This window comes from Engystomops pustulosus, chromosome 3 (assembly GCF_040894005.1).
Source record: "Engystomops pustulosus chromosome 3, aEngPut4.maternal, whole genome shotgun sequence".
Taxonomy (NCBI): Eukaryota; Metazoa; Chordata; class Amphibia; order Anura; family Leptodactylidae; genus Engystomops; species Engystomops pustulosus.
In genome coordinates, this window is record NC_092413.1 from 40,318,064 (window position 1) to 40,341,331 (window position 23,268).

Genomic DNA, 23,268 nt, shown 5'->3' on the forward strand with positions numbered 1-23,268 from the left:
ATATTTTGAGGAGTCAGTCGTCCATTTATTACAACTCTGACACTGACTCCACAGCCCTTATTGTTATTGTCGATTTTTGTTTTTGGGATCTTAAGTCATTGAACTCCTCTATGCAGGCAGTTTCATGCATGACACTTACAGGAACCTGCCATTAGACTTAACCCACCCAAAATAAATTCTTCATTAAAAATTGATTAAATAGCATTGATCTTATCCCTAAATGGTTCCTCTCCATGTTAGTAAAAAATAAAATAAAAATCAGTTTGCATACTTACATGCAACTTGCCTGAAGTGACTGGAATCACTGTAGGGGAGTCCTGCATGTTCATGGTTTTCTGCATTGCTTCCCGTCAACATTGCTCCTCACTCCTCCCTTAGAAATTCTCTTCAGCCTGGGTAGCTTGGCTGTGTAAGGAATGGTGGCTCTAATACCATGGATAATGGAACATGTATAAAGACATTCAAAAAGAACTGTGAGGGGTTTGTTGGGGGGAGTGAGGGGGGAATTGCTGGTGACAGGTTCTCTTTAAGGATTGCATACACTGAATCACATGTACTGGCATCAACTCATGGCTTTTTTTTTTTTAAATCTTTTATTAAAAGGCCAAAAAATCCACCATAGAATATGACCTAAAGTAGAAGGGAAATGCCCTTTAAAAAAAGAGAACCTACTGTCTGCCAAACTGATCTAAGGTGTGTAGATGATGAGAATGGCTATAGACTGGGAAACTGTAGTAATAAGCGCTGCCACCCTTCTACTATAAAGCCTTTCACACACCAGAAAATCGGTCCATGTGTGCGAGATTTACCCGACAGAAATAAGAAGTGCTGGACTGAACTCTGCAGGTTTGTTCAGTACAGCAGTTCTAGCTGTTACTTAGTTACTTAGGTGAATCCTGCACACGCGGAGCCGGGTGATCAGAATAATGTCAATGTGGACTGTAAGCCTCAGTCTATGGCACCTATCGCCTTCTAGTTACGCGTCACAAGATGATTGTTATTGACGGCTTTAGGATGCCAAAAGATTTCAGATTCTGATCAAGTCTGGTTGGTAATCTGCTGTGCACCTGCATGTAACACGTGGGGACTCCTCACCGGTTTTCATGTGGATTTAGTAGAGAATTTCTCCTCTCCCGTTGTGAAATGTGTGGTGCACGTCCATGTATTATCTTTCATGCAGAACCTGCACCGCATCCCCTATGGCAGTGATGGCGAACCTTTTAGAGACCGAGTGCCCAAACTACAACCAAGACCCATCGCCAAGTGCCAACACAGAAATTTAACACAACATTTCTGGGCTGTCTGGGACTGCAGGAAGATACCTGGAGTCCTCTCTGGTGATGGCCTGGGTGCCCACTGATAGGGCTCTGAGTGCCACCTCTGGCCAAGTGACAGCCTCTACCTCTGTGGGTGTGTAAACCGCAGAATAGAATTTATCAACATAAGGGAAAAATTGTCAAACAGGCAGCGATTGTGTAACTACTACTACAACTACTACTACTACTTTTGGCAGGATGAATCCGGATGTCATAAATTGTGTTATCTAATTTTGCTTGGGGCTGAGTTGCTGTGTTTGTAGATAGGAATGGATGTAATCTAAATAACGTGTTCTAGTAGTAAGTTATTACATAAGCGGCTGTGGACTGTTCTTGGCAATGCTGCTTGTAGGTGAAATGTCTCTATTAAAGGGGTTGTCCCTCTCCTCAATCTAATATAAGATGTCGAGTGATGCTGCTTCCCGGGTGGGAAAGTTGCCAATCCAGGAAGTGTCTTGTTAAGGAACATGCAGGTTATTAGCTGTGTGTTTCAGGCACTTGGTGCAGATAGAAAAAACCTTACAGACGCCCTCTAGTTACAGACGGACCTCTCTGACCTCTGGTGAAGTCTCTGGATGCTTTACTTTCCTCCCAGGCTGCAATGATCAGCTGTAAGGTGTCTGCAATGAAGGTTTATTGATGACCCTTGTCCCCATGAAAACCCAATTGTCACAGGGCCAACATTTTTTTTTTGGCTTGAGTTGCAATGATAAAATATACCGGTTTTGACTTGCATACAAATTCAATTTAAGAACAAGGACTGCTTGTATTCCTAGAAAAGTTTGCTCCCAATATTTGGCACAATCATTGGGTCTTTATTTGTGGACACTTATCCTTCATAAAAACTTTCTGTTCTCCTTCCTCTCTCCTTTCTAACACTCAATAAAAGCAAAAAAGCCCTTCTGATACTCGGCTGCCCTCCTCTTCATCTTGATCCCTGTGCTAGCATCCCGGAGTGCCGGACATCGATTCCCCACTCTCCAGGCTGCTTTTTTATAAGTCTCTTTTTCTGAATAGCAGGATTTCTGGACATCTGGTTGTACCCTAACATGGTGCCATCATAAGCTTTGTCAAAGTGGCGGGTCTCAACACTTTCTAAGGCTGAGGCTACGGGGCGCGGCTACTCCACGCACCAGTGGCCTCTTGCGTTCCGCCTTCCAATGCATCTTCAGCATGCTACTACGAGGAGCTGTGCACACTTGCCTGCAGAACGCGGGCCACCAGCTGCGCGGTCTTGGATCCGAAGAAGTAGCTGCTGCTCATATAACAAATTGTACATTTGTTAGATCAGACAGAAGTAGTGGAAAGGTAGAAGGGATTATGACTTGTGTATCACAGTATTTGCTTTCTATGATGAACCCTGACACTGATGTATTGAAACTTGCCCCTCCGGCGCACCAGATACATCCGGAGGCTCCAGCCTGGCTCCCCTGGGGTACAACTATGCCAGAATTGCTGTGTTACTTAAACCATTCAGGCTTGAATGGTCGCAGGCTATGGCGAGTGCGCAGGCGTGGGACAGGAATGCTCTGCCGACGGCTAGGCCCTCTTGCCGTGGAGGTGGCGCAAAGGGGTAAATAATCACAATACCTGGCAGTTCCCGATTATTTCAGGGTTTGTAAAATGGGACTTAACCTTTAAATGTCTCTAGCATCACATTTCGGCACTGCATGTCCTGTAGGTGTTACATAGGAAATCGCAAAACTTGTCAAACAAGATTTAATTTTTATAAAATTGTCTTGTGGTTATGGTTCATAAGTAGTCGGCCATTATTCTGTAATTGGCGCAGCAACCATAGGCCGCCCTGAAGATGTCCACGTCCGCTACAGTCATGGCTGGAATAGGTTCACGTGTTTTCATGTGGATGTTGGCGTGTCTTCCGAGTTGGAAGCTCCATCCTAGTGTCGTTGTAGCTGATTTTTTACAGACGCGGATTTGTGTTGCAAATGTTTGACGCTTTGCTAATTTAACGGAAATCTACCATCAAAATTCATCATGATAAACCAGGGACACTTATTTTCAGGCAATGTGACTTTTGTAATCGTCTTATTTATTAACCATGGCCTCCTTCCTTTTAAAATCAACTTTTAAAATGATGCTAAAGGCTCTTAATCTCACTAGCAGCGGAGGAAGTTTTGGCACTCGGTGTAACAATCTGTGAACCTACAGCAAGGAGGGGCTCTGGTAACACCCAAAGAAGCTACTCAGGCGTATTAGCATAATTTTAAAAGTTAATTTTAGAAGGAAGGAGGCTTGTTATATAAGAATATCAAAGTCACGGTGCCTGAATCTATGATTAAGAGACCCGGGTTTATCATGATGGATTTTTATGGGAGATTTCTGAGGACATGGATTCCACTACAAATACCAAGTGAATTCTTGTAATGTGTATGTATATAGTTTATTGGTGACAGATGAACCTGAGAAACTTCTTGGTCCGATTCTAACATTATTTTTTTGTTTTATTTTTAGGATATTTCTGCGCAGGAAAGCAATCTCTTAGGGGCCTTCTGTGACATGAATGTAAGTGTGAAATACATATTTTCATATTGTTAGTATAAAGACAAGACTTTGGTCAAGCTCACCCGACTGGGACCATGCTGCTTTGAAGATAGTCTGTGTTTTTAAAGCAAATCTATCCCTCCACAGTATAAATAACTTGTAGGGCTTCTCATCAGTAAAGCTGACACAACTTTGTCAGTGTCCCCGATGTCTGTAAGGGGGACGGAGCGCACAAGAGGTATAATGGGTCAGCCATCCGTTACAAGAGAACAGAATAAAAAATAATGTAGTCATTATAAATGCTGCTGCTTGTATATAATATGGCGGCTGATGACTGGTTTAAAGTCCAGGATCAAAGGGACTACAGGGAACCCTGGAGCTTGGTATCTGGTGTTTGACGGATAACAGACAGAAGCAGGACACAGCAAGTGTTAGTAAAGAAAGAGTTGAATTTTTATGCAGTTAGGGAATGTGATAGGTTTAAGAGCAGGTTTGACGCTTTGGAGGTTGGTTATTAGTCTGATAATCCAGCATAGAGCATTCCAGAGAATTGGTGCAGCTTAGGGGTTGTCCTTGGGACTTGCATGAGAGGTTTAAATTAAAGAAGAGAATCATTTAAGTCACAAACCGTCTGAAGGCCATGGGTTGGGTGATAGACTGAGATGATAGCAGAGAGGCAGGGAGGTGCAGCATTTTGCAGAGGTTTGGGGATGAGGGTTATTAGTTTGAACAGTATTTGGTAGGAGATTAAGGTCTCATTCAGACGGCTGTCTGTGGGGATGTAAATGCGACCACATATACGTCCCCAATGGCGGCCCAGCGGCGGAACGATGCCACACATGCTCTATCTTTCCCCGTCTGTGCGGCACTACTGCCGTGTGAATTTACCCTAACTCAGACTGGAGGCATCCGTGTAGTGGAAAATCGATTAATATCCTCTGGATTCTGTTGTTTAGTGATGATATTTCAAGACTTGGTTCACACGTGCAGTTGGCTGGTTCAGTAAGATCTTCCGTTATTAATAGTGGGAAAAAATTGTGCAGCAGTCATCAACTTTTTCTTCCCACTTTAAATAAGCTTAGTTCTAATTAAATTTATGAGTAATGGAAGACCGCGGTTTTCTTTTTATTCTATTACATTCACTGTTTTAGGAGATGCCAGTTCTGGGCCTATTGTGGCTCTGGCTCCTTTACGAATGATGGGTCAGAATTTGGAAAGAACCTATATTGTATTAAACCATAAAGCCTTATTTTCCTCTAGAGATGTTCTGTAGTAGTTGATACTGTGGCTTTGGTTTCTTTTGCCATGAATCTTGCACCGTACGATTTTTCTTATTATTTCCTGCTTTTCCTCCAGGATGTAGAAGTCCCGCTGCACCTTCTCCGTTACGTCTGTCTGTTCTGTGGGAAGAACGGGCTTTCCCTTATGAAGGATTGCTTTGAATATGGATCACCAGATTCTCTCCCCTTTTTAATTGCTCATGCGTTTATCACCGTTGTGTCCAATGTAAGTTCACTGTCTTGTAAGGCTTTTATCTCAGATGATATAATGGCCTAGAAATAAGGATATCCAAATACTGGGATAACAGGTCAGCATTGCATTTTGTAATACTGTAAAAGCTCCTGATTGGTGGAAATACCAGCTACTCTATATTTATGGTAGTAAAGCCATATTTTATAGCGGACTGAACAATATTCCTCCATCCCCCCTGTAAATGTAATGAGGAATGAACACTGGCAACAACCATTGATTAGGTGCTGCTTGTATTCAAGGTGTTTTCCCAGTGATATTGTTGACCTTCAATGGGCAGTTTAATCACTGTGGACCTCCAAGAGTATAAACGCTCAGCGGAGGCTTGGGTTGGATGCAGTACTGCTTCATCTGTCCCTATAGACTCTTCTGAGTGTATACGTCACTTAGCAGAATGGAAAGATATCTGTGACGTACACTGGTCAGAGTGAGGCAAAGAAGATGCCTTAACCTTGCAGTGTATGTCTATTTATATGTTCATTTGTATACACCAGGAGCTTTCCTGGCGCTGAACATACTAAAATCGTGTGGTGTGAATGTAGCCTAAAACGCAGATTTTTTTAAAAATGTTTTACTTGCTGTTTGATCTATAGCTTGATGCTAACTTATTTTATTAACTTTGTTTTTTTTTATAGATCAGAATATGGCTACACATCCCAGCTGTAATGCAGCACATTATACCATTCAGGACCTATGTTATAAGGTATGTGAAAAAGACTATTCACCTTAATGCTGGAGGGATTCTGGGACTATCTTGTAATTAATTTGCCAGGCTTTCTTTTTCATCCAGTAGCTATAATGCAGATGTGGCTGCATAAGGCCGGTGGTGTACTCCATGCATCATAGCACTTTATGATGCGAGGAGTCTCTTAAATATGGAGCGTATCGACAGAGACAATTATATCGCTTAAAGAACCCGTCACCACATTTTCACATATACAGCCGATGGCAGGCTACTATAGAGCTTTAATAACTAACTGACCCCCTTCTTTTAGCTAAAAATTGTTTCCCTTACATCCACATAAAATCACTTTTTATCTTGTATTCCCTGGCATCAGAGGGGGCGTATCCTGCTCAGCAGGCCCCTCCCCTCTAATACAATCATGCTTTATGCCTCCTTACTATTCAGTTCATGTCATGTGACCAGGGTGACATCATCCCGGATCATTTAGCTTCTTAACAATAGCAAACTGTACCCCATGCATGTATCTGACCACATAAAGTCAATGCAGCCTTCATGGACTTCTGCTCTATGTAGGCTGCTGTAATTTCATGTAATCACATACATGGTGTACAGTTTGCTATTCTTAGAAGGCTAAAGGACCTGCGATGAAGTCACTGGTCACATGTCATGATTGTAACACAAGGCACCGTTTAAAAAAAAAAATGACACAATATTTCCCATCTGTACATAGAGCTTTATACATCTGTAGTTGAATATTAGCAGGTATTTCCCAAGTACAAGGAGGCAAAGCAGTGATTAGAAGAGACACAGAACTGTCAGTCACAATAATGGGGATATAATTGGCAACCGTTCGAAGAAACGCTTGCATAAATGTCCGTCATGTGTGAACGCCACTGTAACAAGAAGTAGGTGCACAGATAAATGCGCTTATTATCAGGAAAAGAGAGAGCAAGAATAAGGAATTCACAAAATGTTCTTAAAAATTACATGGTCAAAACACCAAATCTCAGAAAACACAAAATCTGCACTCTGCATGTACTATTTGTCCAATCTTTTATACAGATTTTTGTTTCTATAAAATTCTTGTGGTATGTAAGAGTAGTCTCCTCCAGTATGCTCCAGCTATTCTGTTATGAGGGGATTCTGGATGTTCAGCAATGACACCAATATATATTTTCATGATTTTCTTTTTTATCCCTCAGGTATCTGTGTAAACTGTCTGACCAGGAGCTACGGCAGAGTGCAGCTCGCAACATGGCCGACCTAATGTGGAGCACTGTCAAGGAGCCCCTGGACACGGCTTTGTGCTTTGACAAAGAGAGCCTGGACTTAGCCTTCAAATATTTTATGTCCCCCACTCTAACAATGAGACTTGCTGGACTGAGTCAGATAACGGTGAGTTCTCCAATATTCTCCTTGGAAAGCTTTGTCAGTCGGGATAGTCAGTCTTTAGCTGTTAATGATTGACTGCTGTATTTATTTCTGTTTTTTGACAAAAACCTTTTTAGTGTGTAGTCGAAGCCTTTTGATAACGTTAGATTTGTTGCGTTTGATTTGTATGTGTTTTTTCCGGAGGGATCGGCTTTGCCTCTTTGTTTTGAAGTTTTTTTTTACTCTTCCATCCCATAGAATCAGCTGCATACATTCAACGACGTCTGCAATAACGAGTCCTTGGTTTCTGACACGGAGACGTAAGTGCATCCGTTCATCTGAAATGTTCCTTTTTTTTCCCACATTCCATGTATGTTGAAACATCAATGGACTTTTCCATCTTTTTACGAGGCCGAATTCACTTGACTGGAGTCCGTTAACAATTTATCTGGACTCTGATATCTGGACTCTGTGCAACATAGTGAGGGTCTCTTCTTCCTTGCAAAAGAGCACGGCCAAATTGTAATCATGCTTATAGGTTCCACGTTGCTGTTCCACAGGGACTCCACATTATATGATGTAAGGCATCTCATCCGCAGCAGAACGGTCGGTGAATGCCGCCAAGCGCACACAGTCCATCACGGATTGACCATGGTCGTGTGCTGCCTGACTTAGATGTGCATCACTTTGTGTAATGAACAACACAAATATAAGCAATATCGTGATCATACACTTGTAAGTAGGGCATCATCCAGTACTAATTTCTCTAATTATCAATTAGTGGCTGATGATGCCCAAAGCGCACATACATGCACGCACGCAAGCTGTAGAACAGTAATGCTTACCTGACTCTGGCTCCCAGTTCCTGCGTCACTCTGGTGTTTTGGGTTTCAGCATCTTAAGCTAAGGTGGATCACAGGACCCAACTTGAGCCATTGAGTGGTCTCCTTGGACCAGGGGACTATACAGGAAGTGAAGTCCCCTGGAATACGGAAGTGTTGTCCCGTGTCCAAGGCCATTCATTGGTCAGGTGCAGGCCTATAACCGTAAGTGACGCAGGAATCTGAGAGGGGTAAGTATGTGTTAGGAGTTTTTCGTCTTACCGGACAACAAATTTAACCTATTGTTTCTAATGGTGGCCTTCACCTTCCCTTTGTAGTTTTCATCATTTTGCTGGACAAAACGTTTACAGTGTTCCATGTACTTCATTATTTATTTATTTATTTTTTACCAGAATTAGTAAGTGTCTCCTTCAAACTAGATGTGAATCTAGACTAAATACCGGCACTGGTCACATTTAGAAAGTGCATTTGACGTAATATCTTATTGTTTCAGGTCTATAGCCAAGGAGCTTGCAGACTGGCTCATCAGCAATAATGTTGTTGAACACATTTTTGGACCAAACCTACACATTGAGGTTGGTGTCGTGACCTCTTCTCAATTCTTTTTCATTGATGCTTTTGTATATTTGTGCAGTTTTATCTATACTGTTTGCATCTTATAGCCTAGCTTAATGACTAGAGGTCCCTATCGAGGACTTGCCTGCCTTGCCATCCTGTTAGATCTCAACAATACCTCTTCTTTGTGGCCAGTGTGATTAGAGCAATGGTTTGGCCCAAATTTAAAAAAAAATAAAGTTCATCTAGGCCAGAAAACGCATTGGATTTGGCAAGCTCTGTGTAGCGCCGTGTAATCTGTATGCTCTTTATACATAAAGACATTTTTATTATTAATTAATTATTAGTGAACACATTTTTCTTTATTTTCCAGATCATCAAGCAGTGCCAAGTCATCCTAAATTTTTTAGCGGCAGAAGGTCGTTTGAGCACACAGCACATAGACTGTATCTGGGCAGCAGCACAGGTAAGTGTCCCTCTCCCATATGAAGACGTATGTGATGACTCTTATGTTGGTTATGTAGGTAATAGTTAACACCTTATGTTCTTTTGCAGTTGAAACATTGTAGTCGCTATATCCATGATTTATTTCCTTCATTAATAAAAAACTTGGATCCTGTGCCTCTAAGACATCTCCTGAATCTTGTATCTGGCCTTCATCCGAGTGCACACACCGAGCAGGTAAACGTCTGATGTGTCCCTGTCCATCCAATAACCCTGTCTCTCATTTGTAGGTGTTAGTGTTTTGACTCCTATGACCTCCTAGCTCTTTGCCAATACATTTTTGGGTTTATTTTACTACAACAGATCTGATGGTTACACATTGCATATTTAGAGCATAGTTTTGCGTTTCAACAGTTGAATAACAACATAAAAAGCTGCTTTTTGGAGTCAGCAACTTAACTAGAAAATGATACGTGTTCTTGGGAAAAACATTTTCAGGTGGAGCAGAAAGAAATCTTTGCAGAATCCATGCCACAGATTTTCACTGTGGATTTTTTCCCCTTCATGGCCACTTGGAACTTATGGAGTTCCTGCCCATTTACAGGAGATCAGTAGCTGAAAAGAAATATATCAAACCATAAAAAAAACATGTTAGAAATGTGTCTTGACTTTTCTGCTCGTCTACTGACTCTGGATGCCTATTTGGCATATTGGGTGCCACAATGATTGGCTCTGGAATGGTTCGGTCTAGAGAAAAAAAATTCCATATGCACTGGGATCAGTAGAACAATTAAAGGATATAGCGAGTTTGAGGTGGTGAAAAGTCCTATATAAAAGGGTTGTAGAAATGATTATTCCCTGTCCACAATCTGATTGGTGAGCGTCTGACTGCCGGGAATGCCACCATTAAGGAGGTGGGGTCCTGTTATTACTGAGTGAGCCAGCAGGTTAAGCATGCCTCCATTCTATACTATGGGAGCGTCAGAAATCGCTGAACGTAGGTAGTGCTTTGGCATCTCCGGCACCTGCAATCACTGCCTATTAGAGCACAGATAGACAAGTGCTCTGCTGTTTGCAACTCTCCTTCGGTAATGAATGGAGTGGCAGGACATAATGTGTACGTTGGAAAGGGGCCACTGTTCTCTTAGGCAATCAATACTTAGCACAACCCCCTTTTAACGTTACTTTGAGCAAGGCGTTTATAGTAGCCTTACCATAGTCAGCACAGACACTGTACACACAAAGGTCTTGGAGATGATTATTGAGACCTCTGTGTGCACTAAGCTTAGTGTATCGGGAACATAAGGTGGTGGCGTTGTATCCATCAGCTGTAGTAATGCTGGATCCTGTCTGTGGTAAGTGAGATCCCTTTCGGAGGTTCTTCTTAACACATTATGTTGCACTAACTGATGTTTTTCTTTCTTTTTTCTTTACTATGTGCTCTTGTAGACTCTGTATTTGGCATCAATGCTGATAAAAGCTCTCTGGAACAATGCCCTTGCTGCTAAGGCTCAACTTTCCAAACAGAGTTCATTTGCCTCATTGCTCAATAACAACCTACCTATGGGTAATAAAAAGGGTAAGTCCATACATAACTATTCTTTGATTTGTGGAAGGCGGAATATCCATTTGCATTTTGTTGGTACCAAGACTAAAATGGATGCAAAATAGAGGAGCGTTATTGCCCTTCCTCTTTTTTGATCCACTTCAAGTTTTGACTTAAAAAACACAAAAACATCTTGCCTAATGAAACTAGCAGTAATTTAAAGCATTTAACTGATGTAAGAAAGCAGGATGCTGAGAATAAGTTAAATGTCTTATATATTTTTAGGATCACCGGCAGCCAGTCCCCAAAGCAGTGACAACAGTGATACTCACCATAGCGGAGGAAGTGACATAGAAATGGATGAGCAAATCATGAACAGGTCGAAACATGTACAGCAGCGACTGTCTGATACTGAGGTACTTATGGTTTGTTTGCAGAATTATAGGTTTTGGATAGAAACAAAAAAAGCATTATTTATCTTTGTTTTAACACACACACACACATATATAACACTCTGCACACCATATAAATATTTGTTATGTGCCGCACCTGGACATAAAGTTTAGCTTAAACTCATTTGCATTATGTCTTCTCACATAGTAGGAAGAAGGGTTGGGGTTGTTGGATTCAGAGGTCGCATTAACTCCTCCCCATGCATCATAGACGCATGATGAGGCGCCATTACCCCCCAAAATAATTGCCATGCATAAAAGTACGCTTGGCAATTATTCTGTGTAGCGCGCCGCTGATACAGTGATCCATGCATGCAGGGTGTGCATGCAGTGACCCCTCCTCCCTCCATAGAAAACAGCGGCACACGGCCGCACACTCGCCGAAAGATAGAGCATGCTCCATCTTTTTGTGGTGTGCTGCCAGCCGTGCTGCTATTTCCGTCTATGCTCTCATAAGGGGTGCTGGAGGATAGCTAAGCTTAGAATAAAATGGAGTAACAAGACTAAGGGGGTCAGTTCTTGTGATCCTTGGAGGGACCCCCACTTGTCAGATTACCTATGCCAGTGATGGTGAACCTTTTAGCGGCCGAGTGCCCAAACTGCAACCCAAAACCCCCCTTATTTATTGTGAGGTGCCAACCAAAAATTAAAGCAGTAACTTATTGCTCTTGTTCTTCAACAAGGTTCGATCATATTGGCCTCCTGAGGACAAGATGGAAAATTTGCATCATTTTAGCTTCTTGCCAGTGTCCCTCTGTACACAGAGAATTGTGGGGCCAGCAGGAGGTCCTGCAAACGATAATTCGTCCCTGTCTACTCATTCTCCCTCTTCCTACAAACCCAAGTAGTGAAGTATCACTTAAATATATGACTGAAAGCAGCATCTTTTAAGTTGCTTGGAGCTGCAGGAAGATTCTTTGAGTCCTGCCTGGTGTGCTGGGGGTGATGGCCCGGGTGCCCACAGAAAAGGCTCTGAGTGCCGCCTCTGGCACCCGTGCCATAGGTTCACCACCACTGACCTATGCTATGGCTAGGAGATAATAATCAAACTTGGGGAAACCAATTTAAGTTGACCACAGAAATACACTGAATATCATCGGCTAAGCAACGACCAAGTTTTTAACAAAATAGATGCATCACTCAAAGAGGAATAACTAGGCTGTTCAGAGGTTTGGACAATACTTTATTTCTTTATCTTCTTATTCCTCTTTGTTGCTATTCATTGAATAATGTATATATAGTTATTAGCTTTAGGTTATTTACTGTTTAGTGACATCTCCTTTCTTATATTTCCAGGAATCCATGCAGGGGAGCTCAGATGAGACAGCAAACAGCGGTGAGGATGCAAGCAGTGGACCCGGGAGTACCAGTGGGCACAGTGATGGCTCCAGCAATGAAGTCAATTCCAGTCATGCCAGTCAGTCTGCGGGAAGCCCGGGCAGTGAGGTGCACTCAGAGGATATAGCGGATATGGAGGCATTAAAAGAGGAGGAAGAGGAAGAAGAGCATTCCCACAACCCACCAAAAAACAGCAGAGTAGTTGACCCGCAGAAGCGAAAATTGGAATCTCAAGCGGGTATTTGTTTGGGGGAGCCTGAGGGGCCAGCAGACATAGGTACAACCAGTAATGGGACGTACAAAGACCTGTTTTTTAATTCCGAGTCTGTTCAACCAGGTGATAGTCGCATTCGCATCTTGGATGGCTGCTCTCATGGTGAAGAGCCCGAACACGACATGGCGGGAGAGATGAGCGGCGGCCACATACAAGGCTCCCATGATACCTGCATCACACGAACAGGAGACTTCCTCGGAGAAACCATCGGGAATGAGCTGTTTAACTGCAGACGGTTTATTGGCCCCCAACACCATCATCACCACCACCACCATCATCATCATCACCATCATCACCACCACCACCACCATGAAGGGTAGGTTATCAAGTAAAGCAACTAAAGATTTTATTGTAATGCAAAACACTGTCCGATAAACAGTTTTATAGTTACCGTTTTATAAACACATTTATAGTACAGTTGTTTTTTTTTATATGAATTACATCTTTGCTGTACATATGCAATTATTAGAATATGGACGTTGTCCAAATACATGTAGTTAGCTGAGGCTTATAACAAGAGTAAGTAGACACCAAAAATGTTTAAATCAATATAATATTTCAGTTTTATACCCTGTAACTCCTGTAAACAACAAAATATACAGTCTTGCCATTCCCCCAGATAGCAGAAATGGTTCTGTATCTAGCCTGCAATGTGATCCAGAGCTGATGCATTATGGGATTGATGTTGTAAAGCAGAGGGAGCGAAAGCAAGGGAAATCTGAAACTTAAGAGAGTTGCAATATAAACAATACTGATTTCTGAAAATACCCCAACGATTCAAGCAGCCCCTTTAATAGAAAAAAAGTAATGGTGGCACATGCATGCCGCTGCTTTCATCTGTATGGATCTTCCCCGAGTACTGACCATGGTTATTTCCAGCCGTTCCTTAAAAATACATAATGCAGCAGCTTTTCAGCGGCTACCACTCTGTTCTAGTAAAGAGGGCTCGTAGACCCCTCTTCTCATGATTTTATCAGGGTGCCAGCTACTAGTGTACAATATAAGAATACTAATGCCCACTGTAAAGACATTGCTTAAACTTTATCACCTATAAGATAATATATGCCAAGCAGTAGATAACCGCTTTAACGAATAAACTGCCTTTTAATTATTGTCTATAATGAATAATTGTTGCTTTATGTTAAATTTGTAGGCACATGGTGGACGACATGTTGAGTGCAGACGATGTTAGTTGTAGCAGCTCACAAGTAAGTGCAAAGTCTGAAAAAAACATGGCCGACTTTGATGGAGAAGAATCCGGCTGTGAAGAAGAGCTGGTGCAGATTAATTCCCATGCTGAGCTGACGTCTCATCTGCAGCAGCATCTCCCCAACCTGGCGTCTATCTACCATGAACATCTCAGCCAAGGCAAGGAAAATGTTTAACTCTCTCTCTTCTTTATGACACAACTTCTGCTATCAGTTAATAAGTAGGAGTTCCTCTACCTGCACCAATCTGATAATTATCACCCTATTTTATGGGCATTGGCCACTAGTACAGAACTGTATTACAATAAGTACACTATAAAATTATAACAAGGTCTCTCATATAGAGCCTTGGTAAAGTTTGTGTAAAGCTGCTGTAACTTAGGACTTCCTGTGACATCCCATATCCTAAATCCTTTGGTGGATAGAGTGGAACGTCCAGTCTTTATGATCAGTGTTAGGAGGAACATGCACGCACCCCTCCAGCCACTGCTATAGCTGCTGGAAGCCATCAGCACACAGAACATCACAGTCCTGAGTTCTGCTGCCTGGGGGTTACATGAGCCTCTGTTCTCAGCAGCTTTACACAAAGTTTACCAGCATAAGTACAGTAAGGGTGACCCTATCTTGGACTTGCCCTAGTAAGCTTTTGTATTAGTGGCAAACCCCTTTTAAGGGGATTTCCAGTGATCAAAAGTTATCCCCTATGCTCCGGATAAGGCCTAACTTGCTGATTGGTTGGAGTCTCATCTCTTTGGCACTCACTGGTATACCTGAGTACTTTGCTGCAATGTTCTCGATGTGGGTCCTATCACTGAGACCCCCACAGATCAGCATATAATTCACAGGAGAGCGGCTAACTTGTTGTCCCTGGAGAACCACTTAAGGAGCTAATTCATAAAATAACATGCATAATTCAGATTTTTTTTTTTTTTCAATTATTTGATATTTTCATGTACGTGTACCATGCAGGTCCTTCAGTTCATAAACACCAGTACAACAGCAATGCAGTGGTGGACATCAATCTGGATAATGTATGCAAGAAGGGCAACACTCTTTTATGGGACCTGGTTCAGGACGAGGATGCAGTGAGTTCACCTTTACAGATTTTGTGTGTATTATATTTAGTTGCCTTGTAGTTTTATATATAACTGTGTGCTTATTTTTGAGTTGCAGGTTCATCTGTCTGAAGGCTTAATAAATGAAGCAGAAAAACTTCTTTGCTCCTTAGTTTGCTGGTTTACGGACAGGCAAATTAGAATGCGATTCATCGAGGGCTGCCTAGAGAACCTTGCTAATAATAGGTAAGTAATAACTTATCTCATAACTTATTTATGATCACATTTTCAACACTGTCATGATCATTTCATAAGTTCATGGTATATCTGATTTAACCCTGGAGAGGCTGGATCTAAGCTGCTTCCAGTGCTTATGGCTACGGGTTTCTAATTAAAGGGGTTGTCCAGCATCGGAAGATTTTTCACTACTGGCCCCAGGTGGTATACAAATAATAAAGAACTTGTACTTCCCTCGGGTTTTACTGGCAGATCAACAAAGACTCAGTTGGTATACAGATACTCAGCTGTGCTGTCATGAATAGTGTGCGCTTACTATATCCTAACGCTGGCTACTGTATACCAACAGAGGCCGCAAGAGATAGGAGGATCCGAGGTAAGAACCATGATAAGTTGTACACTTTTTAACTTTGGCCAACATGCAATTATTGGACGATTAGATTGGTAAGGGGGTTTTATTTTAAGCATTTGTCTGAATTGTATTGTATTCTTGGCAATAGTAAAGTGCAGGTCACAGAGCTGTGAAGTGCAGCATTAACCTGTAAACTTAGTCAATACATATATCATTATGTCTGACAAATCTACCGTATATACTTGTTTATAAGCCGAATTGTTCAGAACAAAAACTGTGCTTAAAGGACACCTGTCATCAGGTCTGTGTCACTTGTCCTGTCACCTCTACCTGTTGGAGCAGCTCACAAGGATCCCATCCCAGCCTTTATCTAGTTATTTCATACATTATTCATTGTAAAATCATCTATTCTTTATCATGTAAATGAGGCTGGTCACATGGTCAGAGGCAGTGATGTCACCCCTGTTACCCCTCCCCTCTCCTCCCCCTGCTCATGTCTGTGTGTAATGTATAGTAAAGCATGGCTAGTGTGTGTGCTGCATCTGCTGACATGCTGCATCCTCCTAATATACAGGTGAGAGACACAGACATCAGCTACACATGAATCTGACATGTTCTGCTGTAACATGGCTGCCTGGAGCAGCTGTATCTCTCCTATACACACACACAGGCTGCAGGGGGCGTGGCCACCAGCACCAGGAAGCACATCATTATACAGCCTCACACCATTATGCAGGCTGTCAGTCAAGCACTGGGGGTGTGGCTGTGCCTCCCACTCATGAATAGAGTGGACAGCTTGAATATGCTAATGCTTCATTGGACATTTCACAGGTCATTTGCATACAGCTTTAGGACCTCATTGCTTAGGTTTACAGGCATGTAGAGGGACAATGAAGGGATAGAGGCAATGCTCTCTAATGACAGTTTATGAAAATATATTTAGTTTAGGGGGGTTATTTTGCATGACGGGTTCTCTTTAAAAACCCCAACTTTGCTTTTACACAAGTGCATAAAAAAATAAACTCATATACTCCCCTTCCGGTGCTCCGCTCCTCTTCCTTCTTTCCTTCCGCTGCTACACACTATAATGTGGCGGTGTCCCCCGCTGCTGACAGGAGGAAGAGGATCCGCAAGGAGCATCGGACGGTGAGTATATGAGTTTGTTATTTTAAACAATGAGACAATCAGAGGTCGCACTACCATTTTTCCAGAAGGGTAATAATACTCCTCTCACCATTTTTGAGGAGTATTTTTAGCTGAGGAAGAGTATGGAATTTTCAGTTAATACAAATATATAAGTTGTATAAATTGTTAATAGCCAGCCGCAAACCCCCTACATCCCCACACTGAGCAGGCTGAGGCTGCCGCCTCTAAATTTATTTCATTTATTTTTGGGGGGTTGAGGACATAACACTTTTTTTTTTACACAGTTTATTTTTTACTAGATAATCCTTCCCAAAAACATAAGCCTTCTGACCAATGCACTTGCGTTCACTAACTAGCAAGATGTGTTTGGCCGCGATAAAGTTGTTACTTACTGAGCACAAGTGTTTTGGTTCAGGGAGGATTTTTTTCAATACAATGTGAAAACATTGGGGTCTTTGGTGTATTTATTTATTTTATCCCTTACTTAAAATGCCTGGATCATTGTACAAGCACTGTCATCTCCTGTGTCCCCCCTCCTCATAGATTGTAAGCTCCTGTGATCATTGTACAAGCATTGTCACCTCCTCCTCATAGATTGTAAGCTCTTGTGACCATTGTACAAGCACTGTCATCTCCTGTGTCCCCCTCCTCCTCATAGATTGTAAGCTCTTGTGACCATTGTACAAGCACTGTCATCTCCTGTGTCCCCTCCTTCTCATAGATTGTAAGCTCTTGTGACCATTGTACAAGCACTGTCATCTCCTGTGTCCCCTCCTTCTCATAGATTGTAAGCTCTTGTGACCATTGTACAAGCACTGTCATCTCCTGTGTCCTCTCCTCCTCATAGATTGTAAGCTCTTGTGACCATTGTACAAGCACTGTCATCTCCTGTGTCCCCCTCCTCCTAATAGATTGTAAGCTCTTGTGACCATTGTACAAGCACTGTCACCTCCTGTGTCCCCTCCTCCTCATAGATTGTAAGCTCTTGTGACCATTGAACAAGCACTGTCATCTCCTGTGTCCCCTCCTCTTAATAGATTGTAAGCTCTTGTGACCATTGTACAAGCACTGTCACCTCCTGTGTCCCCTCCTCCTCATAGATTGTAAGCTCTTGTGACCATTGTACAAGCAACCCACCCATGCATAGCATTTTCAATCATAACTATTTTGTACTTTATTGAATACATCTTATATCAGGCTCAGGTAACCAATATTAATCAATTGAACTCCCTGGGAATAGGTCAGTCACACAAACCTGTGAGAACACCACAGCAGGCACAGGACCACCACCACAGATGACAACAAACTCCTTTGGAATCAAACGCTTCTCCACTCTCTTTTCTCAGACTTTGCCAAGTCTGCTAGTGCGCATGTGCAGCTGTATATATTAGAGCTAGAGAGACGGGTCAGGAGGGGAGGAGGAGCTGAGACCCCTGTAAAGGTCACATGTCCTGTCCTCCTGCTTGTGCTTGCCCCGCCCCTTTTTAGTGTAATGTGATTCCCCTGCTGCTCCCTATATGTGAAATGAGCTTGGAGAAGACAGTGACCGGCAGCAGTGAGTGTTCAGGGGGCGTGGCTTCATCTTCCCTTCTGCCGGCAGAAGCAGAGACCTCGCTGCAGTGTAGTGGGTCCGTGTGCACGTGACTGCTCTGTGCGCTTCGCTGTCCGCGCTGCTCCTTACACACTAGCAGGCGGCAGCTGCACATCACTACTGCGGAGAGCCAGCGCTTTTACAAGAAAATCACCAAGCGTATTTATACGCTTGGTGGTTTTTTTGGAGAGTAAATCAGCCTCTGCATGCGTCATAGACGCTTGTAGAGGCGTTATCGCGATCTCTGGAGACAATGCTGCAGGGCGTTTCATTACAGGTGGGCGAGGCTGCTGCAGCATCGGGCATTAGTGTGGGAGGCTGCTGCAGCATCGGGCATTAGTGTGGGAGGCTGCTGCAGCATCGGGCATTAGTGTGGGAGGCTGCTGCAGCATCGGGCATTTCCTACCTTAGGCTTATACTTTAGTCAATAAGTTTTCCAGTTGTTTGTGGTTAAATAAGGGGCCTCTGCTTATACTTGGGTCGCCTTATACTCAAGTATATACAATAATCTTTATTATCAACAGATAACATCCAGCTCCACACCTGACCACACTTGGTATGGTATTGTAATTAAGCTCTATTCATCTCTATACAGCTGAACTGCTATACTAGCACAAACCATCGTCAGATGTGAACCTGTTTTTGGAAGAAAGCAGCCATGTTTATCAAATTCTGAACAACCCCTTTGGTGTCACATGGCATAACCTGTCAGCAGTTGGTGTGAATTATTGCAACATATATCTGCAATTTTTTTAACCATGCCAAACCAAAATAAAGACATACAATACACATAAATGGCACTTTATTATTTACTTCTGCTCCTTGTATACCGGCATGTGGTTGTATGCCCCTTAAATAGATCAACATGTCATGTATTTAACCTATGAACCACCTTATAACTTTTAGTGATTTCCTCTTATTGTTCATGGTTTTTTCTTTCTTGTCTTTCAGGTCTGTTGTGGTCTCCCTTCGCCTCCTGCCAAAGTTATTTGGAACCTTTCAGCAGTTTGGGAGCAGTTATGACACCCATTGGATAACAATGTAGGTCTTGTTCTGTGTTATATGGTGTTAGTCGTGTCATTTTACAGATTAGTGGGACAAATTTTCTTCCGACAAGTCTTAATTATTAGGTATTATTAGGCAGATTCCATATACTATTGTGTATTCAATGTAAAGCACATGGACAAATTTATTTCTGTGGGCTCGTACACACGGCTGTAGTTTCCACATCTCGACTGCAGTATTCTCTCCTGGCACAGACCTCAAGCTGATGACTTACAGGGCTGTCATTTGTTGGCTGTGATATGCACACGTTCAGGGCATAACCTGTATGGAGTTTCATTATACAACAAAAGTCTATAAGAAATACAATAGCTTTTTAACTAATCTGTCTGTTCATCGGAAAGCTACGTAAAGATCTCTATGTCCGTGTAGCCCCACTGTGGGGACTGTTTGCACATCCTTCAGAATAAAATGAGAGTTGTCTGTTTCTTTATTTGTTAGTCTGTAATAAGGGTTTTGTCTTGCAGGTGGGCCGAGAAGGAGTTAAACATGATGAAGCTTTTCTTTGACAATTTGGTGCACTACATCCAGTCTATTCGAGATGGGAGACACAAACATGTCTTGTAAGTTTATGATTGGAGAGAATTTGTAGACACCTTTGTTTTTTTTTTGGTGGGTTTATATTTTGCTGGGGGTCAGATGGAGCTATATGATCAATACCAACTGAAGATTCAATGTGTTGTGAATAGGTACAGTCACAGTGCAGAGGTCCAGGTTCGTCTCCAGTTTTTAACCTGCGTGTTCTCAACATTGGGGTCACCGGATCATTTCAGTAAGTTACATTTTACTTTATGGGAGAGTTCTTCTTTGGGTATACAGAGGGTTGGGGTGCAGTTCCATGGAAGTAAGCTCTACTTGAATTTCATTTAGAGGAGCATCATAGCAGCACCGAGATGGGCAGAGAAGCCGGTTGCAGATGGCCGGGCTGCTCCGTTCACCTCTATGGAGCTGACGGATATTGTCGAGTGCGCCGCTCAGCAATCTCCATCAGCTCTATAGAGATGAACGGGTTGTAGTGATCTGAGGGGTATTTTCACCAAGACCCACTGATCAGCAAGTTAGGCCTTATCCTGTGGATAGGGTCTAACTTGTTTAGTGGAAAAACATTTTTTTTTTTTAAGTATTTTTTTTATTTATTTTTAACAAAACAATAAGGTTACATACAGTAAGTTGTGTTGCAACCTAACAACATACTTGATTGCTTAGTGATCAATGGACATATATTTTGAACATTACAACTGAGTTGATCACTTAGTCGTACATTAGGTAGATCTTTATTAATGTTCAGCTAAATTTGGGTTGCCAGAACAAACCCCCCCTCCTTTGTGCAGGCTCCATCCCCAAAGTTGTTAGTTTTCTCTCTCATTATTAGTATTACTGTATCTATGTTCTGTTTGATTAAAGTTAATGGAATTAGCAGACTAAAAGGAAAAAAAAAAGTGGATCCATTTCTAACTACGCATTAGAGACTGTGACAAAGAAGGATAACTGAGTGGAAAAACATTTTAAGGTTCATTGCTTACAAATGTTTTCTTTCTTGCTTTCGAAGTAGACCGCACTGTAACTCATTGATAGGATAAGATCTTATGTGTACACAGCATAGTAGAGTATCTGTAAAAATGCGGAACACTCTTCTCTTATCTGAGTCCTGTGTTAAAGTCAGTGGGTGTGTGGAAATAGACTGATGGCTCCTGGATCCCATCCTAGTGTGGTCATATTTTTTTTTTACTTGTTTCAAGGAAGAAGCTTAGAGCTGTAATAATCTGATTTGAAAATCTTACACAATTTGGCTGACGCTAAGACTATTGATGCAGATTGTCGGATAGCACTAGGACTAAAATCTGACTAAACTCTGAAAAAATTGTACGATTTCACACTCATGGAGAACTGGACTTATTCTCCTATTCCCCAAGTTGCTGGAGGCTTCACTTTAAAATGTGAAGCATATCCACAGCAATAACAATGTCTGAATTGTAAACTTCAAAATCCCATTGTATAAATTGCAAAAAATATTGTGGGAAAACTCTAGGAAGAAGTCGCACCTTGGACTTCTGAAAAGAACTGACCTGTAAATGAATGCTGTGTATTCTGTATCGATTCCACATGAAAAGAAAAAAAGTCTCATCCAAAATCCTACATTTTTTTTGAGTTTTCCAAGTTGATTTGTGGTCTCCAATAAAGAAAAAAAACTGTTTTACAGAATCGCATCAGTGTTCATACAAACAGTGCATGTGTGTTTTTTTAATGGAGTTTTTGATATATAATCTTTAACAATTTAAAAGTGTAAATGTAAAAATGTACATTTTTAAATTGTGAAAGATTTTAAAACAAAAAGAAAAAAAGAAAACCTTTGTTGTATTTCATTTTTCTAGGACTGAGTTTAGAGCAGGTGGACATCCTGTGGCACTGCTTAGTGGAAGATGTGGAGTGCTACGATGATGCTTTACACTGGTTCCTTAATCAGGTGCGCAGCAAAGATCAGCATGCCATGGGAATGGAAACCTACAAGCACCTCTTCTTAGAGAAGGTAATATTAAATATCCGCGCCTTGGCCACATCACCCATTTATAGAAATGATACATTTGGCTCTACACTTCTAAAAATACATGATATGTCCTTTTCTGTGCAGATGCCGCAGCTTAAACCTGAAACTATCAGCATGACGGGCCTCAACTTGTTCCAACATCTGTGCAATCTTGCGCGATTGGCAACCAGCGCCTATGACGGTGGCTCAAACTCAGAGGTAAGTTATCAATGGTCCAGTCAAGGTATATTTATAGAAAAGAACCATTTGGGTAGAGAGAGAAGTATTTTCTATAATGTGATGTATCTGCAAGGTTTCTTCCATTGTAGCTTTGATTTATGCAAATCTTCTTAAACGGTAATAAGGACTTGTTTCTCTTATCTAGTTATGTGGAATGGACCAGTTTTGGGGCATTGCTCTAAGAGCGCACTCTGGAGATGTCAGCCGTGCTGCAATCCAATACATTAATTCATATTATATCAATGGTAAGAATATATTTGATAAGTCACACATCTAAATAAGTGGATTTACTTTTGTGTATTACCTTTTATTGCTGTTTGTTTGGTAATGGTATTTTGAAAAATCTTTATGCTTTTCACCCCTTTATAATTTCAATATACTCTTTTATGTTTTGTGTGCAAAAGAAAATATTTATTAATCAGATTTTTCTTTTTAGGTAAATCAGGGCTAGAGAAAGAACATGAGTTTATTAGCAAGTGCATGGAAAGCCTTATGATCGCATCAAGTAACCTGGAGCAGGATGCCCAGTCGAGCCTCACCATAATTGAACGAGGGCTGCTGATGCTGAAAACACATCTAGAAGCTTTCAGGAGACGGTAAGGGTTAATTAAAACTAAGCTTTACTCATTGGTCCTTCTTACTGCCTCTTCAGTGATGCAGACTGGTCCAAATATATTTACATGGCAACAGTGGGGGTCTGTCCACAGCCAATCCCTGGCTTCAGGGATATATACATAATGAGTCTGCGCAGGTCATGGATAGGCTGCAGTGGTTGTCTTTGTAGACACCTACCTGTTAACCTGTAAAAATAACTCGGCCATAAGGACCATACATAGAAATATGAATGTTATTTTATACCATTTCCTGGACTTATGACTTGGGAAAAACTACCTTTAACTTCTTCAGGACTAATGGTCATTGGTGTCCAGGTCAATTTTTGACGTTCTGCTATGCACTTCTTTAAATGACGACATCTCACCCTTTCCCAGGTTCAGCTA

At 41.8% G+C, this 23,268-nt stretch overlaps 1 protein-coding gene across 3 annotated transcripts in view; it reads left to right on the top strand.

Moving 5' to 3' along the window:
• USP34 (ubiquitin specific peptidase 34) overlaps positions 1-23,268 on the top strand; it is a 96,584-nt gene that overhangs the window by 19,731 nt on the left and 53,585 nt on the right. For 2 of the 3 annotated variants that reach the window (XM_072140565.1, XM_072140566.1), the window contains 21 exons: positions 3,789-3,839; positions 5,175-5,324; positions 5,984-6,051; positions 7,236-7,428; positions 7,663-7,724; positions 8,740-8,821; positions 9,175-9,267; positions 9,357-9,482; positions 10,695-10,824; positions 11,077-11,207; positions 12,540-13,171; positions 14,009-14,223; positions 15,033-15,148; positions 15,237-15,364; positions 19,396-19,485; positions 19,974-20,069; positions 20,196-20,278; positions 21,879-22,033; positions 22,136-22,249; positions 22,416-22,515; positions 22,707-22,866. In XM_072140565.1, coding sequence (XP_071996666.1) covers positions 3,789-3,839; positions 5,175-5,324; positions 5,984-6,051; positions 7,236-7,428; positions 7,663-7,724; positions 8,740-8,821; positions 9,175-9,267; positions 9,357-9,482; positions 10,695-10,824; positions 11,077-11,207; positions 12,540-13,171; positions 14,009-14,223; positions 15,033-15,148; positions 15,237-15,364; positions 19,396-19,485; positions 19,974-20,069; positions 20,196-20,278; positions 21,879-22,033; positions 22,136-22,249; positions 22,416-22,515; positions 22,707-22,866 — 2,975 coding nt within the window. The remainder of the gene's footprint in view (positions 1-3,788; positions 3,840-5,174; positions 5,325-5,983; positions 6,052-7,235; positions 7,429-7,662; positions 7,725-8,739; positions 8,822-9,174; positions 9,268-9,356; positions 9,483-10,694; positions 10,825-11,076; positions 11,208-12,539; positions 13,172-14,008; positions 14,224-15,032; positions 15,149-15,236; positions 15,365-19,395; positions 19,486-19,973; positions 20,070-20,195; positions 20,279-21,878; positions 22,034-22,135; positions 22,250-22,415; positions 22,516-22,706; positions 22,867-23,268) is intronic. The other variant, XM_072140567.1, reaches the window with a different exon arrangement.